General features: G+C 48.8%; 1 protein-coding gene and 1 long non-coding RNA gene across 5 annotated transcripts in view; one reads left to right on the top strand and one right to left on the bottom strand.

Annotated features, from left to right (window-relative positions):
- PPP2R5C (protein phosphatase 2 regulatory subunit B'gamma) overlaps positions 1–16,008 on the bottom strand; it is a 140,483-nt gene extending 124,475 nt beyond the window's left edge. The window contains exons 1-2 of one of the 4 annotated variants that reach the window (XM_070514336.1): positions 15,820–16,008; positions 14,850–14,915 (exon numbers count right to left, since the gene is read on the bottom strand). In XM_070514336.1, the coding sequence (XP_070370437.1) occupies positions 14,850–14,915; positions 15,820–15,846 (93 nt within the window). In that variant the 5' untranslated portion in view covers positions 15,847–16,008. Of the gene's footprint in view, positions 1–14,849; positions 14,916–15,819 lie in introns of those variants that run through there. The other 3 variants (XM_044774334.2, XM_070514335.1, XM_014854549.3) reach the window with 3 other exon arrangements.
- On the top strand, positions 3,622–10,210 carry LOC139045740 (uncharacterized). Its single transcript, XR_011504806.1, has 3 exons — positions 3,622–3,759; positions 8,672–8,987; positions 9,988–10,210. It is a non-coding gene; the product is annotated as an uncharacterized lncRNA (long non-coding RNA).
- Positions 16,009–17,287: the final 1,279 nt, after the last annotated feature.

Genomic DNA, 17,287 nt, shown 5'->3' with positions numbered 1-17,287 from the left:
GTCACTGAAAGCCCGAGGGGCTCAGCGTGGCTGCAGGCCGCAGTAAAGAGAGGAAGGCCGGAACCCTGGAAGGCTGGAGCGGCACCAGGTGCCCAGAGCCAACTAGCCCAGGTTCAAGAGTCTGACCTTTCCCCGAAGGGCAACTGGAGGCCAGTGGAAGGGCTGAGCAGGGCACCGACATAAACAGGTCTTCCTTTTCAACAGGCCCCTCAGGCTCCAGTGTGGACTACGGATTGGAGTGAGGGGAGAATGGATGCCAAAGGATCCATAGGAAGGCCCTTCTAGTTGTCTGGACAAGAGATGAAGACGCTGGCCTGGACCAGGACAGTGGCAGGTAGACAGACAATTGGATACCTGGGGTGAAGTCCAGAGTGCTGGCTGACAGAGCCGCTCTGTGGGATGAGAACTCCCAGACTCGGGCTTACGCAGTTAGGCGGATGGTGGACAAGTCACCAAGATGGGAAAGAATAATGGGAAGGACTAAGTTCAACTGTGAATTTGCTGAGTCTGAGGTACTGATACGGCAATTCCAATACGTACAAGATGAGGAGTTTGAACTGCCTCCTCTCCCACTTCCTCCAGAATGACGCTGCTCTCTTCCCTTTGTTCCCCTAATCAACAGCTAACGTGCCCTTTCTTCATTTTCCTGGTTACCATCTGTCCCGCCCAGCCCTGAAGACAGTAAGGCTGGTGAGTGACCTGTCTTCCTCTGCCTTCTTTGCCCAGGTCCCAGAGCCTGGAACAGTCCGGCTGCCACACAGCTGGTGCTCAGGAAACGCTCATCTGATTTGAGATGAGAATTTCTAAGTCAACGTATCTCAGTGGCAACTGAAGTCACAGGATGAAGGCATTGTCTAGTAGAAGGACGTAAAGCGGGAAGAGAGGAGGCGAAGGAGGAGGTATCCAGGGGCTCAGGAGAAACAGCCAGAGAAACAGGACGAAGATCAGGGCTCTGTGTGCCATCACGGAGGCTAAGGGAAGAAAGTCTTTCAGGAAGGAAGGAGGGTCAACCCTGTCAAATGCCACTAAAAGCCACATTCTGCTGGATTTGGGAACATGGAGGTGTGGAGGCTGGCGAGGTCAGTACGTGGAGTGGCGTCGGGAGAAGCTCTTGAAGCTGAGGCTGAAGTAGGAAGACCCAAGTATCCACAGCACCTTCGAAAAATGGAGTTGGGAAGAAAGAAGGGCCATGGGAACCGGGGGCAACAGGGTCAGAGGAGGGGTCTCTGATTGTTTGGGAGACGGGTTTGAACATGCTCACTGCTGACAGGGGAGCCACAGAGGAAGGAAGGACGGGTCTGACAGGATAGGACCGCTCTCAGTCTGACGGCTTTGCTTGTGCGCACGCGCTTATGTGTGTGTGAAGACACTATGAGGTCACCTGCCAAGAAGCACTCTGGAGGGAGGTGAGGAGTACCTGGAGAAATGGAGACATTCTGAACACATTTTTCTCCTCAGCTCCAAACATCAGCGGCCAACAGGACATATAATGGTTAGAGCCCAAAAGGGGCAGTGCCCACAGAGAATTCTCCACGGGTGCTTTGACAGTCCCCGTGACTCCCCAACTCACCCCCAGCCAGGCACTGAGAGCGACAGAAGTGGCCCCATGCGAAGCTGTAACCTGGTGGGGAGGCAGAGCAGAGTGGAACACTCGGAGTGGCTGTTACACCACCGCATCAGTCCTCCAGGTGCTCTCACAGTGTCCTTACTTTACAGATGAGGAAACCCGAGCTCAGGGTGCAGGGCCATCTCTCGGATCATGCAATGAGTGGTGGAGCCAAACTCGGACCTCACTCAGTCCCTGGACTTCAGACATCACCTCTCTTGTGCCCCACACCCGAGCATTTCTACTCTCCAATGTCTTTCAGAATTCCCCCCTTCTGTAATTTTGTAATGGAAAGACCCAACCACCGTGACTGTGTGCCAGAGACTATGTGATACCATGTGATACGTTGCTTAAGAAGACCCACACTGACATGCCTTATAAGATCTTTTAAAAGAGCACATCCATCAAAATATCCTGGCATAAGGACAGACATAAGATCAATGGATAGAATTAAGAGCCAAGACCAGTCAATGGAAAAAGAAGAGGCTCTTCAACAAACGGTGCTGGGACAAGTGGATATGCATAAGCGAAAGAATGAAGTTGGAGTCCTACCTCACACCACACACAAAAATTAACTCAAATGGATCAACAACCCAAATATAAGAGCTAAAAGCCTAAGACTCTTAAAAGAATAGAGATAAATCTTCATGGCCTTGGACTTGACAATGGTTTCTTAGATATAACACCAAAAGCACAAGCAACAGAAGAAAAAAAATTAAGTTAGACTTCAGAAACATTAAAAACTTCTGTGTATCAAAGGACACACAGAAAGTGAAGACAATCCACAGAATGGGGGAAAATACTTGCAAGTTATATGTCTGATAAAGGTCTAGTATCTAGAATCTACTAAGAACTCTAATAACAACAGAAAGACAAACAACTCAATTAAAAAATGGGCAAAGGACTTCAACAAACATTTCTCTGAAGATACAAAAGGCCAATAAGCACATGGAAAGATGTTCAACATCTTGAGCCATTAGGGAAATGCAAATAAAAACCACAGTGACACACTACTTCATACCCACTAGGGTGGCTGTAATCTACAAAAATGGAAAACAAGTGTTAGGGAGGATGTAGACAAACCGGAACGCCTGCACACTGCTGATGAGAACGTACAGTGATGTCGCCACTGCAGAAAACAGTTTGGCAGTTCTTCAGTAAGTTAAACAAAATTACCATGTGATCCAACAATCCTTCTCCTAGGCATATACCTAAAAGAGCTGAAAAGAGGCATTGGGAAAAAAACCTGTATATCAATATTCAGAGCAGTACTATTCACGATAACCAAAGATGGAAATGACCCAAGTGCCCACCAACTGATGAAACAAAGTATGGTATATCGAAACAACAGAATATTACTCAGCCATAAAAAGGAATGAAGTATTGACACAAGCTACAACATAGATCGACCTCGAAAATATTATGCAACGTGAAAGAAGCCAAACATAAAAGGCCACACATTGTATGACTCCACTTACATGAAAGATCTACAATAGGCAAACCAGAGAGAGAAGGCAGATTAGAGGTTGCCAGGGGCTGGGGGTAGGGGGTAATGAAGAGTGACTGTTTAATGGGTAGGGGATTTCCCTTTGGGGTGAGGAAAATCTTCTGGAACTAGACAGTGGTGATGGTTCCACAACACTTGTGAACGTACTAGATGTCACTAATGGTAAATTTTGTGTTATGTGTATTTTATCACATATTAAAAAAAAGAGGTTTTGTCTTTCATTTTCAGCTTGTTCAGGGAATTTCCCCCAACCGTCCCAAGCAGAACCAGGAGCTTCCTTCTTCTGTGACCCCCAGTGGCCTCTCAATACGGCTGTGCAGCTCTCTTTGCCTGGCACTGGGATGGGGGTCTCTCCAAGAGGAGCCTGGAAGCTCTCTGAAAGAGCCTGTTTTTTCAGTGATGAACCCCACTGTCAGGGGCAGCGCCGGGCACACAGCAAGGGAGGAATCAGCGTGGAACGGAGGACTCAACGCCACGAGTGCTTAACCCACCACTCCTGCGCGGCGCCACCCTCCCACTAGCCTCCACTCCTCGAGGCCGAGCCAAGGGTCGCCGACAGTGAGGCGCTGCGAGCGCCAGCGGGCACGCGCGCTCCTGAAGGCTCGGCTGTGCTCTGGCACCGAGAAGGCAGGAATGTTGGCTGAACGTAAGTGATAAACAACAGGTGTGCTTCCTCGCTTTAGGTGTTTACTCATAAAATAAAAACCGGATTATCTATCTCGAAATTACAAGAAGTTTCTGTAAATTAGTATGATACTGTTTGGCTACTTGACTTGGGTAAAATCTAAACCAGGCTTAATTCTTCCTTTTTTGTCACTCCTGGGACAGAGGTTATGGGTCGTTTTGTTTTTATCTATTCATTCAGCGAGGTGAGAGATGCCCCAGGATTTACTTCAGCCTCTTTATTTTTGGCTCAACGATGGGAAATTATTTATCAAACTCAGTGTCTAATATCAAACCCAGATCAAAATAGCTGGCCTGTCCCTTCCACTGGAAGTCAGTGAAAGCTGGGAGCCCCTGGAGGTTTCTGACTGAGCACAGGGCCCCCGACTGGTTGAGGCAGCTGCATTTTCTACGTGGGACGTGGGGGCTTCCGGACGGTCCGAAACACTATTAGAGACTCCAACTGAAGCCACGCCAACGAAGCGGGCGCCGCACCCTGCCCTTCCCTGCCCTTCCCTTCCCAGGACCTCTTTACAGAAGAGCTACGGGGGCGCTGCAGGAGGGCTGGTCTGTCAGTGCGGGGCGCCACCATGCTTGAGGCACCGGCAGTGGGGTCTTAGAGGAGGGGAGGGGAAGCAGCCAACCCCAGGCAGGTGTGGACCCTGTGCTGGTGCGCCGGGCGGTGGAGCCCGCCCCAGCCTGGCCCCGCTGCAGGCTGCTCACACTCAGGGAGGTGCAGAGGGCAAGGGCACCGTCTGCCTAAAGGAAGTCTCTCCCCGACTCTTCCTCCGCAGGAGAGGGAGCAGGACTCGAGAGGCTCCCTTCATGCTCAGGAGCAGTGGCCCGTCGCAGTTCTAACAGGAGGTGCAGCCAGCCTGAGTGTCCCCTGCCCAGCGGTTATCCCCAACCCCCCAACCTCCTATGCAGCCAGGCAGCAACACTCCAACATATTCGGAGTGAAAAAAAACCTGGGGAGCAGATATACGGCCGTTTGTTAAATTCTCTGAACTGTGAGACATTTCATTCCAACAAAAAAATAGGCAAGTGGATTTGTGACAAAGTCTCAATCCTAGACGTTTTCCCATATAAAGGTCACTATACTAAACAAGTACCTCTTCCTTCCATTCAAACACTGTAATTCTAAAAAATCATAACTAGCTGTAAGACACTTATTGTTCAATTGGGCAGGGCCAAATCACTGGTCTCTCAATAGCTTCTACATTGTGAATAGACAAAAACAAAGGAATACATCTTTCACAGAGCATAGCCACTGTTGGTTTCAGGTAAGAAAGAGCCTGAGCAGAGCCCCGCAGGGTAGCAACAGTGCCCAGCCTCTTGCCAAATAGCTTCTCTAGGTACTGAACCTGATTTGGATTCCATTAGGCCAGAGGCAGGCAGGCTATGGCCCATGGGCCGCATATGGCTCCCTGCCTGTTTCTGTAGATAAAGCTTTATCGGCACACAGCCACGTCTATTTTTTTTACATATTGTCCATGGCTGCTCACTTGCTACTCAAAGCAGAGTTGAGTAGTTGCGACAGAGACTGTACGGCCACCAAAGTCTAAAATATTTATTATCCGGCCCCTTATAGAAAAAGTTTCCTGACCCCCACACTAGGCCAACAATTCCTGGCTGAGAGGCGAAAGTAAGGCGAAAACAGAAGAGATTTTCCTGACCAAGGCGGACCATACATTCACACTAACTGGCAAACCTCTTGAGCCCCAGCGCGAGTGATAATGAAGGAACACGAAAGTTAGAACTTTCAATCACAAAAAGATCTGCATGGGGAGTCACTGGTGCATCCCAGGACAAGGGCATGCAACAGACGTCTGGAGAGCAGAAAGCACACGGAGGGGTGGGGCCGATGAAGCAAGGCAGAGACAACTGCGATCTGGAAACCAGGAAGACGGCTCGGGCTGGAGGAAGAAGGCAGGTGACCTGCCCTCACAGAGTCCCCGGGAGGCTCAGGATTCAGAAACTCTGAGGGGCGGGAGTAAGATGTGGGGTTGAAAAGAAGACTAATTTTTGGTCCGAATACTGATCCGTCCATAGCCACTGAGGCATGTCTGCACAAGACTGGTGGACCGGGTGTTTACCAAGAGAAGAAAGGCTTTCTCCAAAGAAATCCGACTGTCTAGGAAAAACTAAGGCTGCCAGTGTGGAGCTGGCCCTCAGAGCAAAGCTCTCTGCATTCTGGCCTTTAGGAGTCAGAAGCCACAAAAACCAGCCCTCCACTCAGTGCCTAAAACGCAAGTGGTCAGCTGCCAAGCCCACCCAAGTCCAGAGCCCATGGCCAGCTGGGCTAGGGCCTCATCACTGATGGGCGGACATGGCAACCAGGCATCTGAGAGGACCGAGTCTTCTAGTGGTCTGGTTGTTTCAATTCTTCCCCTTCTATTTCCTACACAGCAGCTACTGAGATCTTTTTAAATACTTAAGTCAGATTATCTCACTTCCCTGCTCCAAACACCTCAATGGCTTCCATCATCTTTAGAATAAAAATCCAAAACCCTGCTGACGGCTGCTGACAAGATCCTACTGGACCTTGCCAGTGCCTATCTCTCCGACTTCATCCCTCCCGCTTGACCTACCCTGACTTCTCTTCACACAAATTGGTCTTCTTTCTGGTAGACACATGAAGCTTACTTCTGCCTCAGGGCCTTTGCACTAGCTGCTTCTTCTGGCTAGAATACCCTTCTCCAGATCTCTGCACCACTGGTTCCTTCTTCACATTCAGGTCTCATCTTTAAAGTCCTCTGCTTGGTGAGGCCGTCCCTGACCACCTGAAGCAGCCTCCCTGGTCTCTAGCACAGAGGCTGCAAGAGGTGGTCCTGCCCCACCAGGGTGTCTGGAAATGTATGAGCACAGTTTTGGTATCACAATAACCAGATGGTGCAACTGGCTTGGAAAGCCCCAGGGCCATTATTCTGCAAAGCGTGACACATTCTCACGCCAAATGTCACCAATACCTCTAGATGACACCAGTGCACTCAGCACTCACTGACAGCCAACGGCATGAGTTCAGGGGCCCTGTAGTGTCCCGTGCTGAACCCCCGCGCTGGCACTGGCACTCAGCACACAGAAGGATCTTGAATGTACCTGCTGGGTGACCATGAACCGATGAACCAACTGGAGGGAAGCCTGCAACGTGAAAGAGAATGACTGAGATGGGAAGGACACTCCCAGGAGCAGAAAGGGCGTCTTACTCCAGGGCCCGCCCTCCACACACACACACTCCTGCCTCCCCCGAGATCTGGACCGACCGTGGAGAACCTGCAGCCCAGCCTGCGATGCAGGGCCGACAGTGGATTAGGCGAAACGGGAAAGGACAGATTTTTAATTTTTTAACCATGTGTGTTCTGACCTAAGAACAAAGATAAAACGTCTAAAAAGAAAGAGGAGACAGACGTTGTTTCCCTTGGGTCTCCTGAGGCCTGCTCCCAAGGGAGAGGGCACTTCCTGTCTGTTCATCAGGTGTAGGTCTCAGGAACACAGGTGGTCCCGGGCCAAGCGGGAAGCAGGGCCTTCTTCCCACCTCCCCATTGAATTCCCTTGTCTTCTCACTTCCCCTTCTCCCTAACGGTATCCACATCCTCCTCTTTCACCAATTTATGCCTTCTTTACCTTTAAATTTGATATTTCATACTAAGAAGAGTGATAGCTAACAAAGCTAAAGTAAGTTAAATACACTCACATTAGAATTCCTTTGGAAAATGCTGCTAGGGTCTCAGGCAGCTCTGTCCAACAGAACCTTCTGTGAAGTGAGGAATGTTCAATATCTGCTGTCCAACAGAGCAGCCACTAGCCACTGGTGGGTCCTGGGCACTTGCAATGTGGCTAGTGTGACTGAGGAACTGAATTTTTATTTTATTTTTTTTTGGTGAGGAAGACTGGCCCCAAGCTAACATCTGTTGCCAATCTTCCTCTTTTTTTTTGAGGAAGATTTGCTGTGAGCTAACATCTGTGCCAATCTTCCTCTATTTTGTATGTGGGTCACCACCACAGCATGGCTGACGAGTGGTGCAGGTCCACACCTGGGATCTGAACCCATGAACTCAGGCTGCCAAAGCAGAGCATGCTGAACTTAACCACCAGGCACAGGGCCAGCCCACAAGAACTGAATTTCTAAATTTAATGTAATTTTCGTTAATTTAAATAGCCACATGTGGCTAATGGCTAACATCTTGGACAACGCAAATCTAACACCTCTGAGCTCCCAAGTACTCTGACTTTCCCACTGGGCAACAACAGCCTTAGGTCAGAGCTAACACCCCTTCAGAGCCACGCTAAACCTCATCTCCAAAAAAATACCTAAGATGAAGGAAAATCCAATGTCCTCAAACTAATAAAGCATTATTTTCCCTGGAGAGTTGGATTTCTAGGCTTGTTCTCTTACTCCCCCAGGTGGAGGAAACGGAGATGACACCATTGTTTGGATCTGGGAAGCAGCACTTCCCTGCAAGGAGTGATCTCAAACCTGCCAGAGAAGCAGGGCCGGCAAGTCCTTGCTTAACACAACACTGATAGGAAAATGCAAGATAATTACCTAGAATGCTGTGCCAAACCAGATGCCACTGTGCCCTGACCTCGGCAGGTACCCAATGTTTTAAGGAAACACTGGAGACTTTTTATAGTTGAAATCTTTCAAAAGAATTTTCCGTGTTACTTAGGAAAATATCACCATGATTCACACTGGTGGCAGACTGACTCACCCAGCTCCTCCAGATGCAGGTGGCGACCTCTCCACCATCATCCGAGGGCTATGGGCTTGCATTCATTCCGAAGCTGCTTCAACACAGGGACTCTGCACTCCTCTCACGACCCGGGAAACTTTAGATTATTTCATATAATTCCCTTGACGAACTCCTTCTAGAATTACGTATCATGTATTGCAGCTTTTACTGACGAAGAAGAGCAATGCTGATGGATCTTTCTGCTGGCTTGACTTACAACACACACCCTGGGTCCAACACGCTTTCTGGAACTCCACGATTCAATAATGATCCTGTGTTTGCTTAGAGGCTTAAAGCTTCTGATTTCCTAACCCAAAGCACCAGCTGGCTCTTCACAAGAATGTGCTCCATCTTGTCCCATCCATGCAGAGGCCACGTGGTACGACTCAACGGGGGGCCAAGCTACTCCCCAGGCCACCCAATGTCCACAAGCAACAGGTGTGATGCTTTAGAAGTAACAGAAAACAGTTCTTCACAGGTGAGGACGATATCATTCTTTTTATCTTTCCCAGTGCTTGCACAAAACAAGAGATGCTCAAAACAAAACTAACTTATAAAATATGTTAAAAAAAATGTATGTTCTACTACTGAGAAATATTCCCCGAATGAATTTCAAATAAGAAATATAAAGCACCAAAGATCATACTGAAACCTTATATTGAAATGGAAATCCTACTGCTTTAATTTAAATAAGATCTTACGAGACTATATTTTTTACCAGTGACCTCTGATGGTATGTAAAAGCAAACTAAAAAGAAAAACAAATATTCCTCTTCTTAAAACTTTCACAAGACATTTGAAACAGACCTAATGACCATAATCTTCTGTTTTAGTATAATGCTATTGATTTAAAACAAATTATACTGAATGAAAACTCTGAGTTAAAATTTCCTTAGAGGATCAAAAAGGCGATAAAGAAATAAGCCTCTTAATAGGAGATTTTTTGGTTCGTTCTAATTTACAGTTATCAGGAAAATCAGCAGGCTAATTGACTTGAAGTTCTGCTCCTCCCTGGGCACTTTTAAAATCCACCAACAATACTTCTTGACTCCGAGTCCTATAACACATATGGCAAGTGCAAAGCAGAGTCAAGTTCCAACGCTGTCCTCATGGACTGAATCACGAGTGGGAGGCAAGTCATAGGTACCTACAGCTTGTCCAAAGCAGCATAAATGATAAATAGCCAGTAGAACAATTAACTGCTATTCAAATTTAAAATATGGAAAAAATATGGTCCAAGACAGTGAGAAAAAGCTTCCCTTAAATTTCAGAATAAACGAACTTGAGTTCAAGCTAAAAAGACGCAAGGATTCAGACAGACAGTACAGACGGTGGGAAGAGGATTCTACAACGGTTCTTAAAGGGGGGGTCTGGTACCCTTGCTGGGGTCCCTTAGACCCTTTCTGGGTCTGCTGTTTTTATGAAAATACTAACACACGATTTGCCTTTATAACCATCATTATGTCGATTTTTCACAGGCTACAAGACTTGTGATATCAAAACAGACTGAATGCAGGAGCAGACTCGAGAAGCCAGCTATCTTCTATCAAGCCAGGCATTTAAGAGATTTGCAAAAATATAGAGCAATGCCATTTTTCTCAGCGAATTTTTGTAAATAATTATTTCTCATAAAAATATGGTATTTATGTTAACATGTAATAGATGTATTACCGTTATCATTAGATGAAGTAATAAATGCTTAAAATATTTCCGTTTTAACTCCAATATGAAAGGTATCAGACAGCTATAACCCACTAAACAAAGCTCTTCGGGATCCTCTCTAGTTTTTAAGAGCGTAAAGGGGTGCTGGCGCCCCTTTCGCCTGAGCACTGCTATTCTAAAGGAAGGAGCTATTACACTCAGAGGAATATGTGCCAGGTGTGATTTGCAAGCAAATGTACGTATTTTGTAGAAGGGTCTTTCTAGATCGGTGGTCTCAACAGGGGGCCATTTTGCCCTCCAGGAGACATCTGGCACTGTCTGGAGGTACTTGCACTCGTGACAACTGCAGGAGGTGAAGGGCTACCGGCATCAAGTGGAGAAGGCCGAGGATGCTGGCAAACATCCTACAGTGCACAGGACCACAGGACGCCCCATGGGAGCCTCTGGCCCCAAAGGTCAACAGTGCCGAGGGTGGGACGCCTGGTGGGGAGCTCTCGTGTGGGAGGCACTCAGGTCTCCCTGAGGACAGGAGTGGGCACTAGAAAGAGGAGAGCTCAAGGGAAGAACCACCGCTTCCTCATTACCCTGAGGGCAGTAAGCTCTCGGCACCGCCTCCTAACTCAAATGCCTTCCAATCCACTGCTGATGACCCTTTGCAGACCCCCCATCTTTCCTAAACACCTGAGCCCTAAGCAAAGACGATGCGGAGTGCCCGGGAACAGAGAACCAGGCATGACAATTAAAAGCAGGAAATTCCATTTCCTCCATAATAATTACAAATGAATTTCAAAAAATAATTTGAAGTACTACTCCTTTGGGTCCTCTCTGAGTTTCACTGGAGTCCAGTTTAGGGTCATATGGAAAAAGGTGGGAAGAGAAGGATGGAAAATGGGGCATGGGCGGCCGAGTCCAGAACTCAGCCTGCAGACAGTGGCTTTTGGTGCCCTGGGGGAGGGGAGTCGGGGACTCTCCTCTCAGGAAGTGACAATCACGGCTGCCTCCCCAGAAAACACACACACCAACCAACTGACTTTCACTGCCCTCCTCCAACTCACTCAGGTTAAAACTCCTGCTACAGAGACAAGTGATTAGAAAGCCAAAAAAAGTTCTCGAAAAGATATTTTTCATAAAAACATTATTTATGTTAACATGTAATGGGTGTTGTTGTTATTAGATGAATTAATGAATACTTTAAAAATTTCAGTTTTAATTTCTAAACCATGACTCCACCACCTACACCTATGGGACCTCGGCAAGCCTGGCTCGTCTGCAACACGGGGTGGGGGCAGAGGGGTGGAACAGAAAGGGAGAGATTATAAAGAGAAAGACGTTATTACTAAGGTAGAAGGGGTCAAAATAAGCTACTAAGTTGGAGAGAGGACTGTTCAGCTTTCTTTCAGCAACAGAGATTACCTAAGAGTGGCTGCAGAGACTTTCAAACCAAACTAAGCTGAAGCAGGATATGTAAAATACATGACCCAAGAACACGAATCCAACAACCTTTAATGTGCTTAAAACAAATCATTTTACAAAAAGCATTAACAGTTTTTAAAACGTAACTTTGGATGCAGTAGACAAACTAAAAACAACAACAACAAAAACACCATCGTGTGGTCTGATCCTCCAAAATGGACTTTAGGAATCTCTGAGCAATTTATTAAGAGTCTAAATATTCATAAAATGTGCCTAGTTATGTTTCCGCAGATTTGAATGTGACACTGAGAACAGCTGCTCAAAGATGAGTTCCCTCTGTCAATCTCCAGGGTTCTCCAACTTCAAGTTACCCACAAGCCCATTTGTGGCCTCGCTCCTGAAAATGTGAAATAAACCAGCAGTACGTCCTGGGAAGAAACTTTTATTTCTAGGACATGTGTGGATAAGCAAGTCAAATTTAAACATTCTATTCGAAAGAGAAAAAAGAAGAAAAATGTACCAATACACATCATTCAAGGAGTAGAAATTTCTAGAAAAAGGCAAAAGTTGCAGAGCACCAGTTAATGACCTTTAATGGTATTCTGTTACACTGAAAGATATACCCTGCCTTATATCTTGCAGGGAAAACTTCTTTAAAGAGGGGTCATGCCTAATCTATCCCATATAGTGAAAAATGGCCAAATCTGAAACTCACCAAGTCATTTTCGAGATGAGGAAACAGGGACACAGAAGCTAGGTGACATCGTTCACGGCCATCAGGAGTCAGCATTTTTATTATCTAACCCCCACTGCTGAAATACTTTCCTCCATACCACTCTACCCTTTACTGCAGGACTTCATCTTCCTTACTGAAAAATCCACGCCATCAAATGTTCCCTTGTTCTAACCAAAAAGTGTTCTGCAATGTAAGCCACCTGCTCCTTTGTTCTCTGTGCACCTACATTATAACCAGCCAGGATTTTAGTATAAGGACCCTTCCCACACTTAAGTAGTGAATTAAGTCAACTGTAGGCTTTTCTCTGTTAGAATTATTTCCCAAGCCCGCCTCCTCTGCCCTGGACAGGCGCCTGTTCTGCACCTCTCTCAGGCTGTGCAGCCCCGCGTGCAGTAACCGTCCTAAGAGAGGCGAGTTCACAGGGTAACGTGAGCAAACGCTGACTGCGAAGGCGACGAGATATTAAAAAGGTTTGAGGAGCAGCCTGGGAATAGCACACCTCTTTGAATTGTTCAGGTTGAAATATTCAAGTTGAGATGTAACACTGAGAGACAGGAGAAGAGAAGAGTGCACAATAATGGTTTAATTCACCTGCACGAGTCAATCATATTTGGTAAGTGGGTAGAACCAGAAGTGAAGAAGCGAGATGAAGACTGAGGGGAGAGGAACAACAACGAAAAAGTAACAGTCAACTCAAATTTCAGAAGACCCGACGAGCATCGATTTATATTCCTGCAAAATAATTTACACAGTGATCTGCCAAGTGTCAAGCTTAATATGCCATGTTGCCTCTGGTATCCTTATGAGGAAGTAGTGAAGGGCCCAACATTTCAGTATTTTTCAGTGGTAATTTCAAGCTTTGTAGCTCCAGGTCTTAGACAGTAGTGCTAGAAAAAATACAGAAAGACAAGTAGGGCATCACACTCAGACACTGCAGGCCACACCTCGAGTCTTAAGCAACTGACAGTCTAGGAACCCAATCCACCTTAAAAACACGCATTTTACATATTAGTGGTGTTGGTATTTTTGAGTTACTGATGGATTTTTCACAAACTTAACATTATCCATCCTTATTGCCAGGTTCTTTCTGCTAAAATAAATGAACCACACACACTGATATTTCTTTGTGACACTAACAGTGAGAGGAGACAAGTACCTGAACAAGAAAGGTTCCGGGGAGCACTGAACTCTCAGCAGTTTCAATGAAAGATCAATAAACCAAAAGAAAAAAAGGAAAAGAAAAGAAAAAGCATACAGCTTTGCAGAGTGGCTAAATTTCATTTAAATCAATTTAGTCAAAAGAGTGACACGGAAATAAGTGAGTCAAAAGCAAGGAGGCCAACAAGAAAGCTTGACTGCTGTGAAGAAAGGGCAGGGAGAGCTGGCACAAATAACCCTTCACTACCGATATCTAAGGGATCTTCTGGATTTCTGCTTTTTGCTTTTGGAAGGGCAACAGATTTGCTGGAATGAACCACGTGCTGAAGAGGAGGGGGACTCAGAATGCACCAAATGATAACGAAAAGATAACCGGGGGCAAAAGAAGGGCTACTGTACATACTCACAGTTAACTGTGTCTCCCAGACAGAAGTGAACTCATACTGATTTGGCTTACAGGAAGGGGTCTGTCACTTGCAAATTAATGTCCTCTGTCGTAAGACCAGGGACCTCAATGATGCAGCTCTGGAGAACTTGACATCAGCTTCCCGACCACCAACGATTCAAAAAGGCCTATTAACTCTCTGCCTGGTCTCCAGCTCCTGCCCGGGCCCTTGGCCTGAGGTGATGTAGTTCAACAACCAGTCACAAGGAAAAAGGCAAAGCAAAGTGCTGGCTCTACGAATCCTCTCAAAGTACCGCTGTGTCAAGGACGACACCCACCCCATCAGGCAGACACCATCCTCACTGAGCATTCCAGCTGTGCCTCAATGAACCCAAAGTCAAGAAGCAAAAGAAATCAGAACCGACCAAGGTAGAAAGAGAAAAAAATATGAAAGATGATTGTGCAAAATTACCCCAACTAGATAAACCAAAATATACCAACACTATTGGGGAAAGAGGCTAAGGGGATCAGACATCAACAGAGAAAAGGAGCTACCGCAGGACACCAGCAGCAAAGACTGCACAGAGGAAAGCAAGGTGATGGAGGAAAATGAGCCACTGAGGGAGGGACCTGGCCACTTGCAAAAAGAAGGAAGGGGGAGAATCTGAAAGCTCAAAAGGAACATGAACAACTCCAGCCAGAGAGTCTGTGAAGCCAGTCTACAGGGTTGCTAGACTTGGGGGGGGAGTGAACTTAAAAATACCAGCTGCACAGATATGCACAACTTTCATAAAAACATTCATATTTTCCCAAGGCAGAATAATAAAAACCTAAATAACTACAACTGAGGGTTATGAAAGACACTACGAAAAAAAATCTCATATAAGGAAACATTTTAGAAAACCCAGTTTCATCAGCCTCGGTTTTTCTATGCTGTTAAAAGGTGTTCCTTAAAAACCGTAAAGTGAAGATTTGAAAATAGTTACCTCTGATTCGACCACGTCTTGGCCTTCTTTCGAACTTTTTCCACTTTTCCCTGCTTTTGGTGATTCCTGGGAAACATCAAGCAGCATCAATTAGGCTTCTCAATTTTTAGACTGCTAGATATCAGATAAACCAAAATGCAGTTTTAAAACTGACTTATACAAAACCAGGACTTCTGATCATTTTAATCAATCCCATCAAGAAGTTCCACATCTTATTGTTTACTTAGAGATACAATATTGCAACGCGAGCCCCCCATTCAGACTCTCCTTGTTTTCTTCATCTGTATTTGGCGTTGAAAACTTTAAGCAGGAACAGATAAACCCAAATTTATACAGTGCTCTCGGCATTTGAAGGATCCACATCACATCCCTTTCTTCCCTCCGCCCTAAACTCTGCGAGTCGGGATTTCTGGGGTGATACTGAAACGCTACAGAGCTCCACCTGAAGCAAAAACATACCACCACCCCCCACCCCCTCCAGTGCAAACGCAGCACACTCAGAGCCGTCGCCGCCGCCACCCAGGATAATAATAGTATTTCAGAACCCAGAGCGTCCCTTCGAGAGCAGGCGGTTCTCCCCAAGCGCTAAGCGGGTCCATTCGCTCCCTTTTGCCCGGGCCGGGGGCCCCTCTCCGGGTCCGTGGCCCCCACCCTGAAGCCCCCGCCCAGTGTGCGAGGCTGGGTCAACCACCTCCGCGGCCGCACCTGCCCAATCACGCGATGCCCGGGGGCGGGCGCCCACGCCGCCCCCACCTCCCCACGCCGGCCCGGCCGCCAGGACCCCCGGCCGGCCCGGGCACCGCGGCCCCGGCGCGACCCGCCCCCGCCCCCACCTCCACCTCCACCCGGAGCGGCGCCCCCGCGCCCTCGGGACCCCGGCGTCGGGGGCTGGGGGTCCCGCCGCGCAGCCCTCCGCGCCGCCCCTTCCCCTTCCCGCCCCGGCCGTCCGGCGGCCCGGGCCCGCACTCACTTTCTCCTTCTTGTTTTTATTCGGCATGGCTGGAGCGGGCCGCCGCCGCCGCCCCCGCCGCCAGGCCCCCGCAGCAGCAGCGCCCCCGCCCCGGCCGTCGCGCCCCCCCGGCCGCCGCCGCCGCCCGGGGACTGAGCCGTTCGTTCGCTCGCGCTTCCCCTTTTCCAGGCTCCCAGAGGCTGCGGCAGCCGCGGCGGCGGCGGCGGCGGCAGCGGCGGCGGCGGCGTCTCTCCGCCCCGCCCCCGGCCCGGCCGCCCCGCCCCCGGCCCGGCCGCCCCGCCCCGCGCCGCCCCGCCCCGCGCCGCCCCGCCCCGCGCCGCCGCCCGCCAAGCGGCCTGCCATTGGCTGACGCTCCCCCACGTGCCCTAACGCTCCCCCGCGTCCCCGCCCCTGCGCGCGGCCTCGTTCCCACTCCCCTCGGCCGCCGCGCTCCGCCTGGCGTCTGCCTCAGGCCCGGCGGCGGCCAGGGGCGGCCGGGAGAGCCGAGCCGGGTCTGGGGAGGGGGCGTGGGGCGGCAGCTGCGGCGACAGGTCGGTGCCTGCGGTGGACGTGCGGGACGGAGAGAGCGGAGGGCAAGCCAGGCGTGGAAAAGACACGTTTGAGACGGATGGCAACAACTTCTGCAGCCGGCAGGGTGCGGCCCGGCCGCTCGCCGCCGCAGCGCTCGCTGACCTCCAAGGCGCCGGCGCACGGGGGTGGCTGAGGGGGCCCGGGAGCTTGGCCCCGCCCCCTTCCGCGTGGGCCCCCCCATCGAGGCCCGCCCCGCCTCCTCGCCTTGGCCCCGCCCACAGTGGCCGGGTCTGGCGGATCAGGCTCCAGCTGCGCCAATGGGATTTTATTTTATTCTTTAATTTGGCTTGATCAGGAGCCATGTGAGGAGACCTCTGCATGATGACCAGGAGTCACGTGATTTCTTTCGCCTCACACTCATAGCAATGGGGGAGATGAGTTTTGGTTAACTTTTTGATACGCTACCTCCGCAGTCTGTCTAGTGGCAAAAGCTATTGGAGACCCCAATGACGGGAATCGACATGGCAGAAATGCGTTAGGTAGTAAGACTCCAGGAGCGGACAGATTTCACTGTGAGAAGCGTTGGTACCTCACCCGTGATGACTGAGGAGCTGCATCTTAACTGGGCACTCAGAAATCATTGCATTCTCTTGGGCCCGCATGTTCACTTGTGAGAGTTGCCAGACAAAGCATTTTGGTCATTTTGTGCTGCTCGGCGATGGGAAGGCTAAAAGAAGAAAAAAAGATTTAAAGTGAGGAGTGTCGTGGGAGGTCTTGAGAGTAAGTGCTGCCTGCGCGCCTTTAGACGACTATCTGCGGGTACACTGCGCAGCGTCAAACTGTTCGTGCGGCAGAAAGGGTTCTTGATTAGTCTTTGAAGTGGGTTAATAGTTTCTCCAAAACAAATAGTTAAAAAATATGGAGAGTAGAGCAATGCCCCTAGTTAATAACGTTTCAT

This window comes from Equus asinus, chromosome 7 (assembly GCF_041296235.1).
Source record: "Equus asinus isolate D_3611 breed Donkey chromosome 7, EquAss-T2T_v2, whole genome shotgun sequence".
In the NCBI taxonomy this organism is placed as follows: Eukaryota; Metazoa; Chordata; class Mammalia; order Perissodactyla; family Equidae; genus Equus; species Equus asinus.
This window is presented reverse-complemented; position numbering and strand designations above follow the sequence as displayed.